We start from the raw sequence: 22,248 nt of genomic DNA, 5'->3' as shown, positions 1-22,248 counted from the left end.
GGTGGTCTTCCCCACACCAAGCCAGTAAGCAAAGACTGGGAGAGGTGGTTGTCTTTTCAAATGCCCAGGAAAAAATCCCAGGGGGAAGAAAAAATTACAAGGCATACAGAGAAGCAGGGAAACAAGGCCCACTCAAAGGAACAAAATACCACTCCAGCACCAATTCTAAAGAAATGTAGATCTATGAACTACCTGACAAAGAATTTAAAATAGGGCTTCCCTGGTGGCACAGTGGTTGAGAATCTACCTGCTAATGCAGGGGACACGGGTTCGAGCCCTGGTCTGGGAGGATCCCACATGCCACGGAGCAACTAGGCCCGTGAGCCACAACTACTGAGCCTGCGCGTCTGGAGCCTGTGCTGTGCACAAGAGAGGCCACGATAGTGAGAGGCCCGCACACCGCGATGAAGAGTGGCCCCCGCTTGCCACAACTAGAGAAAGCCCTTGCACAGAAACGAAGACCCAACACAGCAAAAATAAATAAATAAATTAATAAACTCCTACCCCCAACATCTTCTTTAAAAAAAAAATAGTCATATCTCAAAAAAAAAAAAATTAAAATAAAGATCTCAATGCACTAAAAGAGAGTATAGAAAGACAACTAAATGATACATGAACAAAATGAGAGTACTGACAAAGAGGAGCTATAAAAAAAACCAAATGGCACTTCTGGGGCTGAAAAATACGATAACTGAACTGAAAAATTCATTAGAGGTGTTTGAAGGCAGACTTAATCCCGTTCCATGCTGTAACATGGATGAAACTTCAGGATGTTATGCCAAAAGTAAAATAAGCCAGGTGTTAATAGTGTAAATACTCTATGACTCCACTTAGATGAGGTATGTAAAATAGTCACATTCATAGAAACAGAGGAGAATGGTGGTTATCAGGGGCCAAGGTATGGGGGAAAGGGAATTGTTTATTTAGTGGATACAGAGCTTCAGATTTGCAAGATGAAAGAGTTCTGAAGATCTGTTTCACAACAATGTGAATATACTCAACACTACTGGACTACCATACCCATAAATATGGTTTAATGGTAAATTTTATGTTTTTTTTTAAACCACACACACACACACACACACACACACACACATACAAATGAAGGCAAGGTAAATACATTTTCTGATAAACAAAATCAGAGAGGGTTTCTTACTATTAGACCCACACTAAAAGAAATGCTAAAGAAAGTTCTTCAGGCTGAAGGGAAATAATTCCAGATGGAAATCCAGAGCTACAAGAAGGAAAAAAGGGTATTAGAAATGGTACATATGTAGGTAAATATAAAAGATTACTTTTAAAAAATTTGGAAAGTGATTGCTTAAAACAAACATCATAAGGCGTTGCAGGATTTATAACATATTAGGGCTAGACAGAAGTAAACAGAATTATACTGTTTAAGGTTCTTACATTGTAGGTGTAGTAGAAAAATAGTAATTTTAGTTTCACTGTGACAAATTAGGAGGGCATATTGTAATCCCAAGAATAACCAAAAAAAAAAAAAAAACCTAAACGAGCTAAAATGTCAATAGAGGAGATAAAATATAATACAAAAAATTTCTCGATCTAAAATAACACAGGGGGTTTCCCTGGTGGCGCAGTGGTTAAGAATCCGCCTGCCAGTGCAGGGGACATGGGTTCGATCCCTGGTCCGGGAAGATCCCACATGCCTCAGAGCAACTAAGCCCATGTGCCACAACTGCTGAGCCTGTGCTCTAGAGCCCGCGAGCCACAGCTACTGAGTCTGCATGCCACAACTACTGAAGCCCATGTGCCTAGAGCCCGTGCTCCGCAACAAAAGAAGCCACCAGAATGAGAAGCCCGTGTACCACAATGAAGAGTAGCCCCCGCTGGCCACAACTAGAGAAAGCAGGAGTGCAGCAAGGAGGACCCAATGCAGCCTAAATAAATAAATAAATAAATAAATAAATAAATAAATTTATTTAAAAAATAAATAAGAAATAAAATAACGCAGGAAAGTAGTCTCAAAGGAACAAAGAACATATGAGATGAATAGAAAAGAAATAGCAACATAGAAGCCTTAAACTAAACCATATAAATAATGACATTAAATGTAAATGGATGAAACAATCCAAGTAAGAGTCAGATTTTCAGACTGGTTTTTACAAAAAAGACCTAACTGCGTGTTTACAAGAGACATAGTTTAAATATAATGTACAGAGAGCTGAAAGTAAATGAATAGAAAAAGATGTGCTATGCAAAACTGGTCACAAGAAAGCTGGTGAGGCTATATTAATACAAGACAAAGGAGACTTCAAGATCAGGAGGATAAATGAAACAAAGAGGAATATTTTGTGAGGAAAACAAGGGTCAATTCAGCAGGAAAACATTACAATCCTAAATTTATATCTAATAACATTCATATTCATATCTTCAACATGTGTGAAGCAAAATGTACTAACCAAAAGGAGGAACAAATATACAATATAGTTGGCTATTTTAACAATCCTCTATCAATAATGGATAAAATAATAGGCGAAAATTGGAAATGATACAGATGAACTGAATAACATTTAACAACTTGACCTAATTGGTCTGTTAACTGCAGAATCTAAATTCTTTTCAAGTGTACATGGAATATTCACCAACATAAATGATGTGCTAAGTGATAAATTAGGTCTTGATAAACTCAAAAGGATTAAAATCATAGAGTATGTTTTTGGACCACAATGGGATTTAACTAGAAACCAGTAATCCCCCAATTTCCAAATATTAGGAAATTAAGCAACATGCTTCTCAGTAACCATGGGTCAAAAAGAAATTACTAGGGTTCTTAGAAAATACTTTGAACAAAATCATAATAAAACACAACATATCAAAGTCTGAGGATTACAGCTAAAGCAGAACCTAAAGGAAAAATTATAACTTTAAGTATTTTTTTAAAAACTCAGTGACCTAAGCTACCAAATCAAGAAGCTAGAAAAGAAAAGCAATTAAATTCAATTACATAAGGAAATAATAAAGAGCAGAAATAAATGACAAAGAAAACAAAGAAACAATAGACAAAATCACAAAGCCAAAAGTTGCCTCATTGGAAATTTAATTAAAAGAGATGAATGCCTTACAAGATTGATCAAGGAAAAAAGAGAGAAAACATATTCAGAGATATATGAATAGCCTTATATATGAAAAATTAGCATGCAACTGTGAAAATTTTTAAAAAACCTGTGATTCAATTTCAACGATTAGAAATCCAGTTGGCAGCTGACATTGATCTGAGCATACCCTTCTTGTTCATCAATTACATACTCACCATCTTATTTAAAGATTGCTTCATTTTTTTAATCTTCTTGATAGTAGAGACCCTAAGTTTGGTCTTAAAAGTCAATCCGAATCAATCATCCTCTCTCCTATATATATATATATATATATATATATATATATATATATGATCTTTTATAGTTTTGTAGTAAAATGGTATACAGTTGGCCCTTGAACAACATGAGGGTTAGGGGTGCTGGTGAAAATCTGTGTATAACTTAGTCGGCCTCCAGTATCCACGTTTTCTCCATATCCACGGTTCCTCATTTGTGGATTCAACTAACCACAGATATTGTAGTACTGTAGTATTTACTATTGAAAAAATTCCAAATATATATGGACCTGTGCATCTCAAACCCATGTTGTTCAAGGGTCAACTGAATACATATAGAGAGAGGATATATACATCCTTTGCCAACCCTTGGAGACATCTATATATCTATACCCATATCCCCCTACACACACACACACACACACACACACACACACATATACCCTCTGACACAAATATATCCTCTGATAAACTTTTTTTTTTTTTTTTTTTTTCCTTTCTTGGTTCCAGGGAATACAAAATTACTAATTCAATACCTGGCAGATGACCTACAGTGGTAGAGATAATCATTATACAGCATGTAGGTTTTAACACACGAGACTAGTTTAGCTCACAGATGACCATATATGCTCACTAATCCTCCTTGTAACACACATTGGCACACTGAAGGCTCTGAAAGTCCCACAGTAAAAACAAAAAAAACCCAAAAAACCCCACAAAGGAGTATAATGGTTATTAACTGAAAGAAAAACCGAATAGGCCTTGAAGGAGTTTTTCCCTTTCCTTTGGGAAGGAGTAAAATAAGTATTTTTGTTCAATTTGGTTTTATTTTAGGAATGAAAGACAGTTTCATCTATGTTCTTCAAATGTATTCTACAAAACCAGGGCCCTGCTGAGGATACAGTGTAAAATACATTGACCATGTTTCTTGGACTCAGTGTTTCGCTAAGTCAAAGAGATGTGTCAGAACCATTTTTAGGATAATGCTTATGACATCTTAGAAGAAAATAATACATAATCTTGCCTGCCAATATTCTGAGATTTATGAATACAAAGGATAAAATTGTTAACACCTACAGTATTTTGCAAAATCCTTCTGCAAATCCGTTCTGGCATTGATAAAAGCACGTCCTTTCTCTGTTCCAACGACAAACACGTCTGTTTCATACATTGCAATGCAGGCCACTTCCGCCTTGGACTTGGCCAGTTCTTTACACTGAAATGGAGAAAAAAGAATGAAATGTTATCTACAAGGGCAGATCTGGATTTTTGTGGAGTCTGAGAGGTCTGCCTTAAGAAAAAAAGTACAAAATTAGGTACAAAACAAATATTTCTTTAGAATGAGAAAAACCACCAAGAAAAAAAACAAAACAAATTTTATCAAGCAAATACCATTAACATCATAAAACTGCGAGAAGATTTTTATTCAGCACCTGTGATGATGTTTGTGATTTATAATAAGAAATGTATATTTGGTCGTCTTCCACTGGTTCTGGCACAAAGCTCCTAAAAACCCTGGAATTTTCTAAGAGAGAGATAAAGGTGTCTTTTGCTCTGTTAATGAGGTGACTTTGGGACCAGCCTAAGGATGGGGGCTGGCTGCCTGGAAAACCAACCAGGTGATTAGAAGGTGGGAACTTTCAGTCCCACCCCCCTGACCTCTGGGGAGGGGAGAGGGGCTGGAGATTGAATCAATGGCCAGTGGTTTAATCCATCGTCCCTAGGTAATGAAGCCTCCAGGAAAACCCAAAAAGACAAAAGGATTGATGAACAAGTGGAGATTTAGGGAGAGTGGTGCACCTGGAGAGGGCATGGAAGCTCTGTTCCCCTTTCCCCACACCTTGCCTTGTACATCTCTCCCATCTTGCTGTCCTTGAGTTATATATATCCTTTTATAACAAACCGGTAATCTAGTAAATCAAATGCTTCTCTGAGTTCTGTGAGCAGCTCTAGCAAATTAATTGAACCCGAGGAAGGGGACGTGGGACCCTCCAATCTATAGCAGGTTGGTCAGAAGCACAGGTGATGATGTGGGCTTGCCAATGGCATCTGAAGTTGGGAGAGGGGTAGGGAAGACAGTCTTGTAGGACTGAGCCCTTAACCTGTGGAATCTGATGCTCTCTCTAGGTAAATAGTGTCAGGATTGAGGTGAATGGTAGGACACCCAGCTGGTGTCTAAGAATTGCTTGTTAGTGTGGGGAAAAACACCCATGTTGGAACTGAGTGCAGAATCTTGACCGCCTGACACCTGACACGCCTGTCTCACGTGCCTTTTTCCCCTACATCTTTGGCTGCAGACTCGTTGCCTCTTCCTGTGACAACAATTTCATAATATCATTTTCTATGGAGAGAACAGAGATAATTTAATATTTCCTCCAATGTGATTGATTACCTTATTATTGATGATAAGGATGAATGAAACATGAAAATTCATACCACAAACACACTTGCTGTTCTTCGTGGTGCTACAGGTCTATCCCCTACAGACAAGAATTCTGATAAATTCTACTTTGTGTAGTTCCTTTCAACAATTTAAAAGAATGTTTGGTGTATTTATAACTGAATACGCTACATTACTGAGTATCTTCCTGACCAGAGGGAACTTCCGTTTTGACAACGCATAGATGAAAAACAAATCCTCTGTTGACAATTACACCCATTTAATGACTGGAAGAATTTTCCACAGACTAGCTTCTGGCTCTGTACATTTAAAACCTTGTTTCTCCTCTACTACCCACATACTTTTGGAGTTGGGAACATGTTCACACCACAATATGACCTCGGGTCTTGTCCCTTGATGTCGAGTTACCAGAAGAGTTGACAGTCAACCATCGGATTATTCCTGGAAACCATTGCTATACCAGGACATCTAGCAATAATTTACCCAGACACAGAAATAACATCAAGCCACATAATACTTACCACTAAACTAAAACTAAATGTAATCTCCAACCCAGCTTCCCCTTCTTGAGACCCCCAAAATGCCCATCTCCACTCAAACATCACCTGACGCGGCGGCTTATGGGGGGCAGAATAATGGCCCCTGAAGATGTCCATGTCCTAATCCCCAGAGCCTGTTATGTTACCTTACAGGCAAAAGGGACTTTGCAGATGTGGTTACAGTTAAGATCTTGAGATGAGATTATCTTTTTTTTTTTTAAATGAAAGTTTTTATTTTATTTTATTTTATTTTATTTATTTATTTTTGGCTGCCTTGGGTCTTCGTTGCTGTGTGCCGGCTTCTCATTGCAGTGGCTTCTCTTGTTGCGGAGCACGGGCTCTAGGCACGCGGGCTCAGTAGTTGTGGCTTCCGGGCTCTAGAGCGCAGGCTCAGTAGTTGTGGCCCACGGACTTAGTTGCTCCGCGGCATGTGGGATCTTCCCGGACCAGGGCTCGAACCCGTGTCCCCTGCATTGGCAGGTGGATTCTTAACCACTGTGCCACCAGGGAAGCCTGAGATGAGATTATCTTGATTATCTGGTGGGGGTGGGGCCACAGGGGTCCCCTAATGAAAACACAAGGATCCTAGTATAAAAAGGAGGAGGCAGCAGGGGATGACAAGGGAATCCAAGGGCACATTGGTGCCCTTGCTGGCAGGAGCCGCAAGTCAAGGAATTCCAGCCCGAGGAGCTGGAAAGGGCAAGCCACAGTTCCTCCCTGGGAGCCTCCAGAAGGAATACAGCCTGTTGACACCTTGATTTTAGCTCTGTAAAACCCACTTTCTGCCTTCTGAACTCCAGAACCGTTGTCAGATAAATGTGTGATGTTTAAAGCCTCTAAGTTTGTGTAATTTGTTATAGCAGCAAGAGGAAGTTAACACAGGGCTTGTGACAGAAAGAGGAAGGCAGAATAGGAGACAGCAACCTTAACTGATGTGGTTAAAAGATCTCACTTTAGCAAATTTTACAAAAACATATGTGCATGTGTTGCTAGGATCCCCCAAGGCCATGGAAGTGGCCAGTGCAAGGGAGGCGCCCAGAAGCTTTTAAGCTCCATTAACTTCACGGCAAATCTATCTCTGTGTCAAATGAACCAAGAATTCAGCTCTTTATCTAAAGTATAGAATCTGGTATTAGGTGAAGTTATCAATCTTTAGTCTTACTTAGGTCATCATTTGTAGAAAATATCTTTTTAAAAGCTTTTTTTCTCATTATGATATATGCTGTTACAAAAATTTTAGCAGGTACAGAAAAGTACACAGAAAAAGAAATCACCTCTAAATCCATTACCCAAAATTACCCACTATTCACATTTTAAAATATGCACACACAATTTTTTAAAACAAAATTAGAAACATACTACTGTATATAGGTTGGCATTCTGCTTTATTCACTTTTCATTATTTCTGAGCATTTATAATCCTGAAAAACATGATTTTTGAATGAATATATTATATTCTATCCTATGTATATGCCATAGTTTAACCATAACATAACTGAAGTTATTTGCCTGTTACAAATAACACTACAATAAACATCTGAGTTGGATGTCAATTATACCTCAAAAAAAAAATTCCAAGGATGTAAACATTTCCGTACACGTTTATTTCCATGGGCTGGAATCATGTCAGTGACACACCTGACTTAAAGGGTATAAATTCTTTTAAGCTTCTTGAAACATTACAAATAGCATTTCAGAGGGGCTCACACTCCCACCAGCCCTGTGAGAAAGGCCACATCACCTGACCATGACAAGCACCGAGAATCATTGTGGGCTGCCCTTAGTGACCTGATTCCCAAGAACAGGACTTGGAGAAGAAAAGAAACAGTAACTTGACAATGGAGAAACGTGGCCAACACTACTTATATTAGAGTCCTCCCAAGAAACAATCAATAGGAGATTTTATATATATAAATGTAATCACAATGTTAAATAATTATGTATAATATACACATATATATAACACTGAGATTACATATGTACATATAATGAGATTTATCATAAGGAATTGGCTCTCGTGATAACAGAAGCTAAGTCCCACCATCTTCAAGTTGGAGACCCAGGAAAGCCCGTGGTGGTGTTCAAAGGCCTGAGGGCTGGGGACCCCTGATGTAGATTCCAGCCCGAGTCTGAAGGCCTGAGGACCAGGAGCGCGAGGGCCGGGGGAGATGGACGTCCCAGCTCACGCAGTCAGGTGGAGAGCAAACTCAGCCTCCTTCCGTCCTTTTGTTCTATTCAGGCCCTCAATGGATTGGCCGGTGCCCACCCACGCTGGGGAGGGCCACCTGCTTTACACAGCTCACCAATTCAAACGCTAATCCTTGCCCCAAACACCCTCACAGATACACCCGGAAATGTTCTTCAACCAGCAAGCTGACGCACAAAATGAAGCATCGCGCCACCCTGACCCAGTGATCCAGGAGAGCCTCACCAGTGACACGTTGATGCCACGGACCCCTGATGCGATGTGATGAGAAGATGAGGCATCTCACCTCTCCGGTCTTCTTTCCAAAACTCCATAACCCTGGTCTAAACAGGAGGGCTGCATCAGAGAAACCCAAACGGAAGGAGATTCCATAAAATACCTGACCGGAATTCTGCGGAACTGTCAAAGTCATCAAAAATAAGAGGAGATTGAGAAACTGTCACAGATCAGAGGAGCCTAACAGGACAGGATGACTAAATGCCATGTGGGATCACAGGGTGGAGGCTGGAGCAGAAAAAGGACATCAGTGGAAAAGCTGTTGAAATTTGAGTGAAGTCTGGAGTTGGTTAATAGTGATGTACGGTATTGATCTATTAGTTTCGGCAAATGTACCATAGTTACGTATAACGTACCACAGTTACGTAAGTTATGGGTGAGGGGTATGTGGGGACTCTCTGTATGATCTTTACAGCTTTTATTTATTTATTTATGTTTTTGGCCAGGCCACGCGGCTTGTGGGATCTTAGTTCCCCAACCAGGGATCGAACCCGGGCCCCCTGCAGTGAACGCACAGCATCCTAACCACTGGACCACCAGGGAATTCTCCAGCTTTTCTGTAAATAGTAAAAGTATTCCTAAATACGATAACATTTTATTAAAACACACACACACACACACACACACACACACACACACACACACACACACACACACCTCGGTTTCTGAAGGCTTGAGGAAGGGGTGAGTGAGAATAACGGTTTAATGAGGGCAGAGTTTCAGTTTAAGAAGATGAAAAAGTTCTGGAGATGGGCGGTGGTGAGGGTCACACAGCAGTGTGAATGTACTTAATGCCACTGAACTGTACACTTAAAAATGGTGAAGATGGTAAATGTTAAGTCATGTATATATATATATATATATATACCCTACCACCCACACACAAAACTTGATTTCCTCAAGAAAATGTCATAGCTCACATCCAGTGTGTCGGTAAGTCCTAGCAACTCTACCTTCATCAGATCTTTGTGGTCCCATCGCTTCTTACCTCCGCCACCCCCACCCTAGTCCAGGCCACCAAAACCTCCCATGTGAACCACGGCCTGCAACCTGGTCTCCCTGCTTCCACTTGTGTTCCACAGTCATTGACTGTTTACACAAGCACCCCCCACCACTGCCATCACTCCTTTGCGCAAAACCTTCCAGTGCCTTCCCACTACCTGAGGGAAAAAGTCCCAGTCTTGATATGATCTGGTCACTAGCTGCCTCTTTCTTTTTTTTTTTTTTTTTTTTTTTTTTTTTTGGCTGCACCGTGTGAAATGCGGGATATTAGTTCCCGTGACCCCTGGCATTGGGAGCGTGGACTGCAAGGGAAGTCGCGGCCTCTTGTACTTGACCTCTGACCACATCTTCTTTCCTCACTCTGCTCCAGTGTTACTGGACTTCTTGATATTCCTTGAAAACACCAAACTTGTTCCTGCCAAGGGGCCTTTGCACAAGCTGTTCTCGGTGCTTTGAACACTCTGCCCCCAGGTACTGGCCTGACTCACTTCCTCACTGCATCTAGGTCTTTGCCTAAAGGGCAACTGCCCAGAGAATTTCTCCCAGACCAACCCCCTTAACCATCTGTTCTCTCCCCTAAACCTCTGTTTTCTGACCCTTGTTTTATTAATTATTTTTTAAAAAAATATTTATTTATTTACTTGGCTGTGCCAGGTCTTAGTTGTGGCCTGTGGGATCTTTAGTTGCAGCATGTGTGTGGGATCTAGTTCCCTGACCAGCGATCGAACCCAGGCCCCCTGCATTGGGAGCGCAGAGTCTTAGCCACTGGACCACCAGGGAAGTCCCCCTGACCCTCGTTTTAAAATAATATTATATTTATTATATTTACTGATACAAACACACATACACACAGAGTTTGTTTATTGTCTGTCTCCCCAAATAGAACATGAAATCTATGTGAGGGGGACCTTATCTGTCTTCTCAAGTCTTCTGGCCCCAGCACCTAGAAGACCTTGACATACAGGAGCTGCTTCATGCATATTTGTCAAAAGAAGGAATGTGGTCAGTTCTGGGGTAAGATATTTCTAGTTCTTTTCAAATAGATCTGATGCTTTTAAAAAAATTCATTCCAGGGTTGGTTGTTTTTTTTTTTTTTAACATTTTTATTTACCCTCAGATAATCGAGGATAATCTCCCATCTCAAGATCCTTAGCTTAGTCACATCTGTAAACTTCCTTTTGCCAAATAAGGTAACGTTCACAGGCTCTGGGGACGAGGACAGGACATCTTTGGGGGCCGTTATTCAGTTTACCATAAGTTGCTTTAAAATTTTCTCTTTATAGTTGGTTTTCTACAGTTTAAATATGATGGGTCTAGGTATGCGTGTGTGTATGTGAGTGAGTTACCTGTGTGTTTGGTGTTTTGCCAATTGACCCAATAATGTTCTTTATAGAAAAAGTAAATCCCTCTCTAGATTTTTTTCTGGTCCAGGATCCAATCCAGGGTCGCACTTTCTATTGGCTGTCCTGTCTCTCCAGTCTCCTTCCATCGGGAACAGACAGACCTCCGTCTCTGTCTTTCGTGAGACTGACACCTGTGGAAGTGCAGCCCAGTTATTCTGTAGGGTGTCCCTACACGTGGGTTTGCCCTACGCTTCCTCCTTAGAGGCAGGAATGCCGGGACGACGTGCTGCTCCAGCACGGTTCCTCCCGCCAGGAAGCTCGGGAGGTCCCTCTGTCCCATTACAGCTGATGTTCCCCTTGGTCACTTGATTAAGGGGGTGGCTGTCAGGTTTCTCTACTTTTATAAAGTTACTGATGTTCCGTTTTTTAATCAATACGTATCTTGTGATCAGATGCTTTGAGGTTATGTAAATCTCCCCTCAAATTTTCACCCACAAGGTAAATTTTACACTTTGGATGTAAATAGATGCATATCAATGGATTATTAATTTTGTAAAACATTTATTTTATTTATTTATTTTTGGCTGTGTTGGGTCTTCGTTGCGGCGAGCGGGGGCTACTCTTCGTTGCGGTGCGCGGGCTTCTCATTGCGGTGGCTTCTCTTGTTGCGGAGCACGGGCTCTAGGCGCGCCGGCTTCAGTAGTTGTGGCACGCGGGCTCAGTAGCTGTGGCGCACGGGCTTAGTTGCTCCGTGGCGTGTGGGATCCTCCTGCACCAGGGCTTGAACCCATGTCCCCTGCATTGGCAGGTAGATTCTCAACCACTGCACCACCAGGGAAGCCCCTGGATTATTAATTTACCTTTGACTTTAAACAAAAAGTATTCTCAAACAAGGTAACGGAGGTGCCTTCATTAAATTTTCAGATCTAGAGAGATTACATTTATACAATTCCATCCATAACGTAAGAAAAAATTTTCTTAGTTATCTGACAAGCCTATCATCCCCTATAAAAAAGGATATGTGTACACAGATAGGATGTAACACTGAAGCTGAACATCAAAAGTGTCGGTGAAGTGTTTCACCGTTCTGATGTTCAGCAGTGATCCAACCACGTGACATTTTATAGAACTGCAAAGCCATCTCACCATGGACTCAAGGGCAGACACGAGGAACGTCACCACCATCCTGCTCTCCGAGGACTCCTCATTTGTGATGGGCAGGGTAGACATTGCTACTTGGGCCATGATCCCTAGGAAAGAGAAGTATTAGGAAAGTGAGTGGTAGAAATTCAGTATCCTGCTCAACACGTTTAGAGCTGTGAGGGTCCTCACAGGTGACCTAGTTCAACCCTTCCGTTAAAGGTGAAGAAACCAGCACTTAGAGACAGTAAGTGATTTGCCTAAGACCTCTGTAGAGCAATGCTAACTTTCCATAGTGTATTTTCCACTAAACCTAGATATCACCTTCTCATAAAATAAATTCAGGTATTATGCTAGAGAGGCATGTTAACTATTTCCCAGACGAGGAGGAAGGAAGGTAAGGTCCTTTATTGATCCAGTTGTTGTTTTGTCAGATTTCAGCATGACCATGCCTGGCACCACATTCTGGTCCACATACACAGGAAAAGGAGAGAAGTGGCTTTGTGTATTACAGATGGGAAGAGAAAATCCCTTCCTTCCTTCTTCTGCTAGGGCTTCTGCATGAAAGCTCATTCGAATTTTCCCCAAACTCTAAATCAAGTGAGCATTAAAAAGTTTCTTTGAAAAAGTTTCTCTAACACCATAAAAAGAGTTCTTTGAACTAGAGCATACAGTGTAAGCACTTGTCATTGTGTCCTGCCCCTGCAGTATCTGGCTTAATTATGTTTGTAAGCAAAAGATAAACAGATCAACATAAATATGTATGTGGGAGGAAGCCTAAAGATCTACGGGGGTGAAGTACGGTGGTCCTATAAGGCTATTCAGAAATATTCGCGAACGTTTCTTTCAGAGCCCGTGGTTCGATTCCTCGCCCACTTGAAGGTATGTGGCCGCGTGCCTTGCCTTGGCCGAGGATGTCAGGGAAATGACATCACTTCCACGCAGAGGTTCCTGCCACACTCCTTTCTCTGCAATGGATCTGCCACGTTCCATGTGGTTGGGTTCCAGATTGAGGAAACTGTGGAACAGACCCACAGCCAATCACAAGAGACCTCTAGTGCAAGCAAGGGATAAATCCTTGCTCCTTGAATGCACCAAAATCTGGTGGTGTTTTTAACCATCGCCTACCCTAGCCAATCTGGATGGATATCGCAGGCTGAAAAGGAATCCTAAAAATATAACTACTCATCTATCTAGATCTTCTGAAGACACCTGAGGATCTTTGAGGATCTATTAAGTCAGAGCTAAAGTCTTCTGAGAAAGAAAGAACGTAGACTAGCACGTACAGAGCCATTAGGATGCAAATTGTTTGACTTAACATTTTTTTATAACTTTCCCTATTATGAAATAGAACATGAGAGTGTGACATCACACCAGGAACATAAATTAACAGGCAAGACCTGGGCATGAACAGGTGAGGAAATATACTTAAATTTGAAGATTTTATTTTATTTATTTTAAAAAATATTTATTTAGGCACGCTATGAGGCTTGCAGGATCTTAGTTCCCCGACCAGGGATCGAACCCCTGCCCCCTGCAGTGGAAGCACAGAGTGCTAACCACTGGACCGCCAGGGCAGTCCCAATTTGAAGCTTTTAAATAATTATCTTAATAGCAAGACTTTGACGCTCTTCCTGTTATCACACCCATATCTGAGAACAGATAGGAGTTTGTGAATGTTGTTTGTCATAACAAGGACTCTATTCCCACAGAGCTGGAGTCAGGAAAAGCAGCAAGCAGCACCACCAAGGACACGTGTTATGTCTTAGGAACTCTTTCCTCTAGATTCCATGACCATCACTTAGTACAGCAGGCCGAAGAAATGGGTATCACAGAGTATGAAACAGCAAAGGCACGCTATTTTTGCCACTTACCAGACTCTTCACTTAGATTATGCCTTATCCTGATTCTTTGGGAGCTCAGAATATTTTCATTCATAATTCTTATTTTCCCTTTATTATCCCAGACAGAGAAAAAGGAGCAGATGTATTCTCAGGTTACAAACATGTCGATTTGTCCATGAAAAGCTAGATGCAGGGCAACTTCCTGCCTACTGCTGGTTCCACTTCTCACCCTCAATTGCCGCAGATCTGCTATGATGTCAGTCACATTCAGTGTGTGATAAGAAATGGGAGGGACACCATACCAACAGCCCGTGGGGATGCCACAGGCGAGGAGAGGTCCTATTTCATTACCAGAACTTTTCAAGAGCGTCTTAGTACTTTTTGATGGTAAGAACGCTGGAGGGGACTGAGTCCCATCAGGCTTGATGGGGAAGGATGCATTTCGTTTGGGGCTTTCTGCTCTCTAGAAACGGCTGTATCTGGATTACAACAGAAATTCACTGAACTGTTCTTTGCCTGTCCCAAGAGGTCATTTCCCTGGATAGTCCTTTTTTTTAAAAAAAATATTTATTTATTTATTTGGCTGTGTCAGGTCTTAGTTGCGGCACACGGGATCTTCGTTGCCACGTGCAGGATCTTTTTTTAGTTGCAGCATGTGGAATCTTTAGTTGTGGCATGTGGGATCTAGTTCCCTGACCAGGAATCGAACCCAGGCCCCCTGCATTGGGAGCGCAGAGTCTTAGCCACTGGATCACCAGGGAAGTCCTCCCTGGATAGTCCTTAGTCAATGCTGTTCATGGAACATTCCCTGCACCCCTAACCCGGTGGCTGCATCCTCTCCTGTTCCCTTTGCCAGAAAGAAACTGCCATCACACAGTGGCATTAACAGTGAACACCAGAGGACACACCAAGTTAGGCTGGTGACACAAGCTTACAGGGCGTGAGGCATGATGGGCTGGTCCTTACAGAAGCAGGGGCCAGGAAAGCCAGGTTGTGGGTTCCCCAGACCACCAACCTGCTCCGGGACCCCAGTGGGCAGCCGCCCTCAGGTTCCTCCTCTATGACTAAATCAATCACTTACTATGAAGGTTCCTTTCACCTCTGAACTTCTATGGGCCCCTTCGTTTTAAAATCAAGGGAACCACATATTACATGAGTCTATGCATATTAAATGTCCAGAATAGGGAAATCTATAGAGACAGAAAGTAGATTAGTGGTTGCTTAGGGCTGGGAGGTGGGGTAGCTAAAGGGTACAGGGTTTCTTTTCAGGGTGATGAAAATGTTCTAACATTGACTGTGGTGATGACTGCCCAACTCCATGCACATATTAAAAACCACTGAATTGGGGGCTTCCCTGGTGGCGCAGTGGTTAAGAATCCACCTGCCAATGCAGGAGACACGAGTTCGAGCCCTGGTCCGGGAAGATCCCACATGCCGCGGAGCAACTAAGCCCGTGCGCCACAACTACTGAGCCTGCGCTCTAGAGCCTGTGAGCCACAACTACTGAAGCCCTCGCATGTAGAGCCCGTGCTCCGCAACAAGAGAAGCCCACCGCAAAGAGAAGCCCGCGCACCGCAACTGGAGAAAGCCCGGGCGCAGCAACGATGACCCAACTCAGCCAAAAATAAATAAATAAATAAATTTATTTATTAAATAAAAAAATTTTGATTACATTACTTCATGTTAAGAGGTCCAACTTGAAATAATTTTTATTTATGCAAAATACATGTATTGGCAAAGTTAGAGTTTCACTCCAATTTCTTTTCTTTATCTTTACGTGTCAGCTTTTCCCGTTGGAAGTTACAGAAATCTCACAAAGATTTTTAAATAAGCTTTTAAATATAGTGAACATGTGTTCAATTTTTATCTAAAATAAAGCAAATATTTGTTTTAAAAAAGGACTCACGTGGGTAAATTTGCACTGTTCTAAAGAAAAACCTGGAACCAAGCTCTTTAATACCTTACTGTTTTTTAAAACTGTGATGAAGAAATATATTCTTTTTTTTTTTGGTACGCGGGCCTCTCACTGCTGTGGCCTCTCCCGCTGCGGAGCACAGGCTCCGGACGCCCAGGCCCAGCGGCCATGGCTCACGGGCCCAGCCGCTCCGCGGCATGTGGGATCCTCCCGGACCGGGGCACGAACCCGCGTCCCCTGCATCGGCAGGCGGACTCTCAACCACTGCGCCACCAGGGAAGCCCAAGAAATATATTCTTGACCATTATCTTTCAGAGTTAACTAATTCAAACACTGTTAAAAAAAAAAAAAAAAAAAAGACTATGTCTCATTCAGCGGAGTCGAGTCTTACAATGGAAGTAGGTATACCAAAAGGCAAATTCAAGCATGTTCAGCATTATCCGAGGAAGCAGTACATATCTTTCCCAGAGAGGACATTTTTCTTCCATGATTTCTTTCATTGTTTAGGGGAGAGGCTTTTCTAGCTCTTTATCAGCAGATGCAACTTTGCCGACACTACACATTTTTTCAGGTAAGTAGTTCTGAAATCTGTCAACCACCCCTAGCGGGCTCTGCGTTGTCTATCACAAGTCCATCCCCTCTTTGGTGGTGGATTCCCATTTTTCTTAGAATTTTGCCATCGATAGATATGTCTTTAGATTTCACGTCGTCTAGCCATAACTTTAATACTTTGCAGTGTCTCTAAAGCCTTATCACATACTTGGCTGGTCACCTAGCAGCTACTGGAACCCTCAAAGCCACAGTATGGTGACTCTCATGCTGATGACATGAGTAGTGGATTCATCGTGACCTCTCGCTAAGTCCTGCAGAGCCAGTTTTCCCTGCAGTGTTGACATGGGTCATTGTTTCTTCCATTAATCATCCAATGATGTAGTGTAGGGGCCATGATGTATGAAAAATACACATTTTGAAACAGTAGAACCAGACACAGTGTTGTGAGATGTTCACACTGAGAGCCACCAGAGATCTGAGCCCGCTTAAGGGACTGGCATATTCCAGGCTCTATGCTTGCACCTAATCTGTAATTACACCACAGTAATCTCTGAGAGGACTGTGATGCCAAAACTTTAACAGAGAATAAAATAACAGGCAGAATAAAACTAGGTGGAGGGACTTCCCTGGCGGTCCAGGGGTTAGGACTTCACCTTCCAATGCAGGGGGTGCGGGTTCGATCCCTGGTCGGGGAGGTAGGATCCCACATGCCTCGTGGCCAAAAAACCAAAACATAAAACAGAAGCAATATGGTCACAAATTCAGTAAAGACTTTAAAAGTGGTCCAAATCAAAAAAAAAAAAACTAGGTGGAACTCAAAAAAGCTATTATCGGTTGCTGTCAACTATGCTACCAGCAATAATTTTAAAAATGTATGTTTCATAATTATTGCTTTGTTTGCACCCTTTACTTAACAGCAAATGGAGGCAGGAACTTTGTCTTTTACATTTTATGATTTAGAACACACCATGTGTCAATAGCACATCCACACTAATGAACCACGGTTATAAGCTAATCAGGTGGTTTCCCACCTTGAGGACATTTCCCTGAGAAATAAAATCATTGCATTCTAATGGTTAAAAATCCTTGACAATGAGAGCTTGTACCAGAGTTCAAACCCCCAAAGCCTATATGGTGATTAACTTCTCTACTGAAATCTAAAGCACCAGCTATGTTCATTTAGATCACAGATTTTATATAGTGCTTAACTTTTTGCTTTTTTAAAACTGGAGATGTAAACTGAAACAAATCTCACAGTTTTCCCAGCAAACTTTGAGGACTTTCTCTCCTTTTCAATGTTATATTTTGCTAATGAAAAGCAAACATCAAAACGAGACTACCACCTATTTTTATAAATAAAGTTTTATTGGAACATAGCCACACTCACTGGCTTGCATCTTGTCCATTGACTGCTTTCCTGCAAAGGCAGGGTTGCATGTGACAGAGACCACATGTCCTCAGAGCTGGAAATATTTATTATCTGACCCTTTACAAAAAAAGTTTGCCCATCCCTGTTCTGGAATTCATTTCCACCACTTAAATTCTGGAATGTCATCCACTCCATTTATCAAACCTCTGAAATCTTGCAATAGACACCTGCTTTATTTTTTAAACTGTTTCTAAATTTACCTTTCCGAAGGTTAATTTTTCAGGTCCCTGAGGCCTTAATTTTATTTTATTTTTATTTTTTATTTTTTTTGTGGTATGCGGGCCTCTCACTCTTGTGGCCTCTCCCGTTGCAGAGCACAGGCTCCGGACGCGCAGGCTCGGCGGCCACGGCTCACGGGCCCAGCCGCTCCGCGGCATGTGGGATCCTCCCAGACCGGGGCGCGAACCCGGTTCCCCTGCATCGGCAGGCGGACGCGCAACCACTGCGCCACCAGGGAAGCCCCCTTAATTTTAACTAGCAAGTTCCCAAGGTGCCACCTTCTCCCTGACTCAGCCCAGGCCTACAGTTAAGTGGAAACTATAAATGCAAGTGTACCTATTCAGCATTCAGCAGAAATGTATTGAAGTGGTCAAGAGGTACAAACTCCCAGTTATAAAATAAATTAGTCCTGGGGATGTAATGTACAGCAGGTGACTATAGTTAACAATAGTGTACTGTATATTTGAAAGTTGCTTAGAGAGTAGATCTTACCACAAGAAAAAAAAATTGTAATTATGTGATGTGATGGATGTTGACTAAACTTACTGTGGTAGTCATTTCACAATACATACATATGTCAAATCACTATGTTGTACTCCTAAAACTAATACAGTGTTATATGTCAATTATATCTCAAGCTGGGAAAAAATATCCTAAAAAAAGAATAATAACAAATTTCAAGACAACCAGGACTCTTCTGGAATGACCAAGGAGTATGGAAAAGAACTAGACATAATATGTATTTTCAATGTCAAAAAATGAAAAAAAAAAGTCAAAATTAAATGCTTGGGAATTCCCTGGGGGTCCAGTGGTTAGGACTCCACGGGTCCAGTCACTGGTCGGGGAACTAAGATTCCACAAGCCGTGCAGTGTGGCCAAATTAAATGAAAAAAAAAAAAAAAAGCTTAACAAATAATCAAGAACTTTAGCTTAGCCAAACAAATGTTTAAAATTAAAAAAAATGTAATGAGCACGTGCTATGTGAAAACAGACACTGCTGGCAGGAAAGACAAGGGGGAAACAAAGTGATTTTTATGTGAATAAAATCCACATCCTGCAGTCTTGAGTTAGACAGACCTGCATAGATACAGCAGAACAGCAGGTAATGAAGGCAAAATGAAAGCCAGAACCCCCTGAAATGGTTCTGAGTCAACAACCTGGGGGATGAGACTGAAAGCATGTTAGCAAGTTCTGCAGCCTGAGAATAAGAGAAGAGACCTTCCAGGCAGCAGGTGTGGGCAAAGACCCAGAGCTCTGGGCAGCAAACATCGGGCACTAAACAACAGGAAGGCAGAAAGAAAGTTGACCCTCTCCAAATGGATTAACACCTGCAGTAGCCTGGCGCCAAGCCCTGTGTCCACTGAAGGCAAGGTGGCCGGTCACACAGATCAAGGCTTCCTCTCCAGGTGGAAGAAAATAAGAGAAAAGGCTGCTCAACTCTTCGATTGCAGCTAGGAGCAATACCCAATTTGCCAATTTCCAATCCCGTATTTAGACATCTGCTTACTTCAAATACCAGCAGGAAACTAAACGGTGGCATTTTGGGCTCAGCCATTCCATTCCTTGGTATGTACCCACGAGTTGAAAACAAATGTCCACACAAAAACTTGAACACTGATGTTCAACAGCAGTATTCATAACGGCCCCAAAGTGGAAATAATCCAAAAACATTCATCAATTGATGGAAAATGAAAATGTGGTATATCCACACAATGAATTATTTATTATTCAGCCATAAGAAGGAATGAAAGAAGCCAGATCCAAAACACTCCCTTTGATGATTCTATCCTTAGGAAATACCTGGAATAGGCAAAGACATAGGAATACGAAGCACATTGGCGGTGTCCAGGGCGGGGATACGAGAGGGGAATGACTGCCTAATGGATATGGGGTTTCTTTGGGGGTGATGAAAACGTTCTAGAATTACTGGTGATGGTTGCACAGCTCTGTAAATAAACAAAAACCACTGAATTATACACTTTTAAAGGTGAATTTCATGGCGTTATGTCAATAAAGCTATTATTAAACAGCAAAGCATGGGTTCGAAGCACGGGGAATATAGCCCTGCAAGCCTTTTTTTCTCCTTTATCTCTAAATCATAATCGTGAGGGACTGCAGTCTAGGACCAGAGACCCTTCTTCTGACCTCTAGGTTGGTGTTCTGCCAATAATCCGGCCACTGGTGCCCACCCCACTGACCACACCCACGACAAACCCCACACCGCGCCACTCGGCAACGCGCGCGACGTGAGGGGCGGTGTCGGGACACCTCCGCCGTGGAGCGGGGCGCAATTACCAGGCAACAGCGTCTGACCCGCCCCCCCCCACTAACCAATCAAGCGCGTCCGCACGCAGCGCGGTAGCCCCACGTACGCCAGCTGGAGCGTGACCTCACGCACATCGGGCCTTAGAGAGCCGAGAGTCGGCAGCACCCGCCCCCACCGCCTCCGCTCAGCCAATCAGAAGGGAGAGGTATGCGCGTTCCGTGCGTGCTACCGTTGCTCCCGCGCCAGGGCTTCCCCGCCCCACCCCCACTCCTCGGGCCTTGCCCGCGGGGCGCCGGTTCGGGGGCCGGTCGGGCTGGCGGCGAAGTGGGTGCTTGCAGCCCGCGCGCCTGGGCGCGCGGTCTCCCCAGGCCTCCCCTCTGTCAGGCCCGCGGGACGAGAAAGTTCCAAGCAAAGCACCCGCTCTTAATGGCGGCTGCGGCGGGGGCGGGGTACGCACCTGAGGTCCCCGCCGGCGGGCAGCGCCCGGCCGGCCGCGGGGTCCGAGGGCTGAGCCACCTGGGAGTGGCCCGGGGGCCGAGGGCGGCGGCCGCGACCGCGAAGAGGCGAGGGCGCGGCGTGTGGGCGGCGGCCGAAGCCCTGCTCTCCACTATCCCTTCTTTTTCTCTTTCTTTTCCTTTTTTTTTTTTTTTTTTTGGCTTCCTGGAAAGCAGCCTAGACTCGTGTGTCCGCAGCGCCCCAAGTGGGAGTTGCCGTTTCCGGTGCCGTGGAATAGTTCAGCTTCACAGTGAGCTTGTTGGAAGTCCCTTAGTCCCGCTCTGTTCAAGGCCAGACGTGCTCGTCCATCTTCAGCCTTAGATGAGTGGCTGCACGTGTCTGGTCTCACCCCTGACACCGCCCCCGAACGTGGACTACTTTCTTGCTGTTATTTAATTTGATAGTTTCGCATGATTGCAGTTTGTACCTTTAAAGCGGTGAGGTCACAACTCCAGTGACCGGTGAATCTGCCTTAAAGCCAACGAGCTGTCTGTTATAATACTGTAACAACGTATCCTCACCTTTTGATGGGGGTCAGTGACATAACCAACCAATCATGAGCTGTCCATCAGATGGTGATGGCACTCCAGCAAGTAGTCGAGTATTACTATAGTGTTTAAGAAAAGTTACAGTTACATATTTTATATATGCCAAAAGGAGAATAAGATAATAGAAACTGTTTACCCATTGCTCCGATTTAACATAGCTGCCTTGTTTCTCGTTTTAAAGGAATATTCAGACGCAATTGAAGGCAGCGTTCTCATTCTTTACTGTCTTGAAGTTATGTTGTAATACACATTTTCTTTTGCAAAAAGACAAGTGTCACGATTCGCTGACATTTTTTTCTGTAAGTGGCTCACAAAGATATGCTTCCTAGCAGAAGCTGCTAAAAAAGATGTTATTTCAAGGTAAAGATAACCATCCAGCAGTTAGTTGATGTGGTACCTGCTTTTTTTGACATTTTTATTTTTTAAAAAAAATTCCTCTACTTTTTTTTTTTTAGCAAATTGTATTTTTTAAAATTTACTTATTTATTTAGTTTTGGCTGTGTTGGGTCTTCATTTCTATGTGAGGGCTTTCTCTAGTTGCGGTGAGTGAGGGCCACTCTTCATCGCGGTGCGCGGGCCTCTCACTGTCGCGGCCTCTTGTTGCGGAGCACAAGCTCCAGATGCGCAGGCGCAGTAGCTGTGGCTCGCGGGCCTAGTTGCCCCGCGGCATGTGGTATCCTCCCAGACCAGGGCTCGAACCCGTGTCCCCTGCATTGGCAGGCAGATTCTCAACTGCGCC

General features: G+C 42.9%; 1 protein-coding gene across 2 annotated transcripts in view; it reads right to left on the bottom strand.

Annotated features, from left to right (window-relative positions):
* Nucleotides 1–21,964, bottom strand: part of LOC102986969 (general transcription factor II-I repeat domain-containing protein 2) — a 57,206-nt gene extending 35,242 nt beyond the window's left edge. The window contains exons 1-3 of one of the 2 annotated variants that reach the window (XM_028499383.2): nucleotides 20,924–21,964; nucleotides 12,248–12,351; nucleotides 4,412–4,550 (exon numbers count right to left, since the gene is read on the bottom strand). In XM_028499383.2, the coding sequence (XP_028355184.1) occupies nucleotides 4,412–4,550; nucleotides 12,248–12,346 (238 nt within the window). In that variant the 5' untranslated portion in view covers nucleotides 12,347–12,351; nucleotides 20,924–21,964. The remainder of the gene's footprint in view (nucleotides 1–4,411; nucleotides 4,551–12,247; nucleotides 12,352–20,923) is intronic. The other variant, XM_024125955.3, reaches the window with a different exon arrangement.
* Between the last annotated feature and the right edge of the window lie 284 nt (nucleotides 21,965–22,248).

Source organism: Physeter macrocephalus, chromosome 14 (assembly GCF_002837175.3).
Source record: "Physeter macrocephalus isolate SW-GA chromosome 14, ASM283717v5, whole genome shotgun sequence".
Classification (NCBI taxonomy): Eukaryota; Metazoa; Chordata; class Mammalia; order Artiodactyla; family Physeteridae; genus Physeter; species Physeter macrocephalus.
The sequence above is the reverse complement of the archived record's forward strand: the minus strand, read 5'-3'. Positions and strand labels throughout refer to the sequence as shown.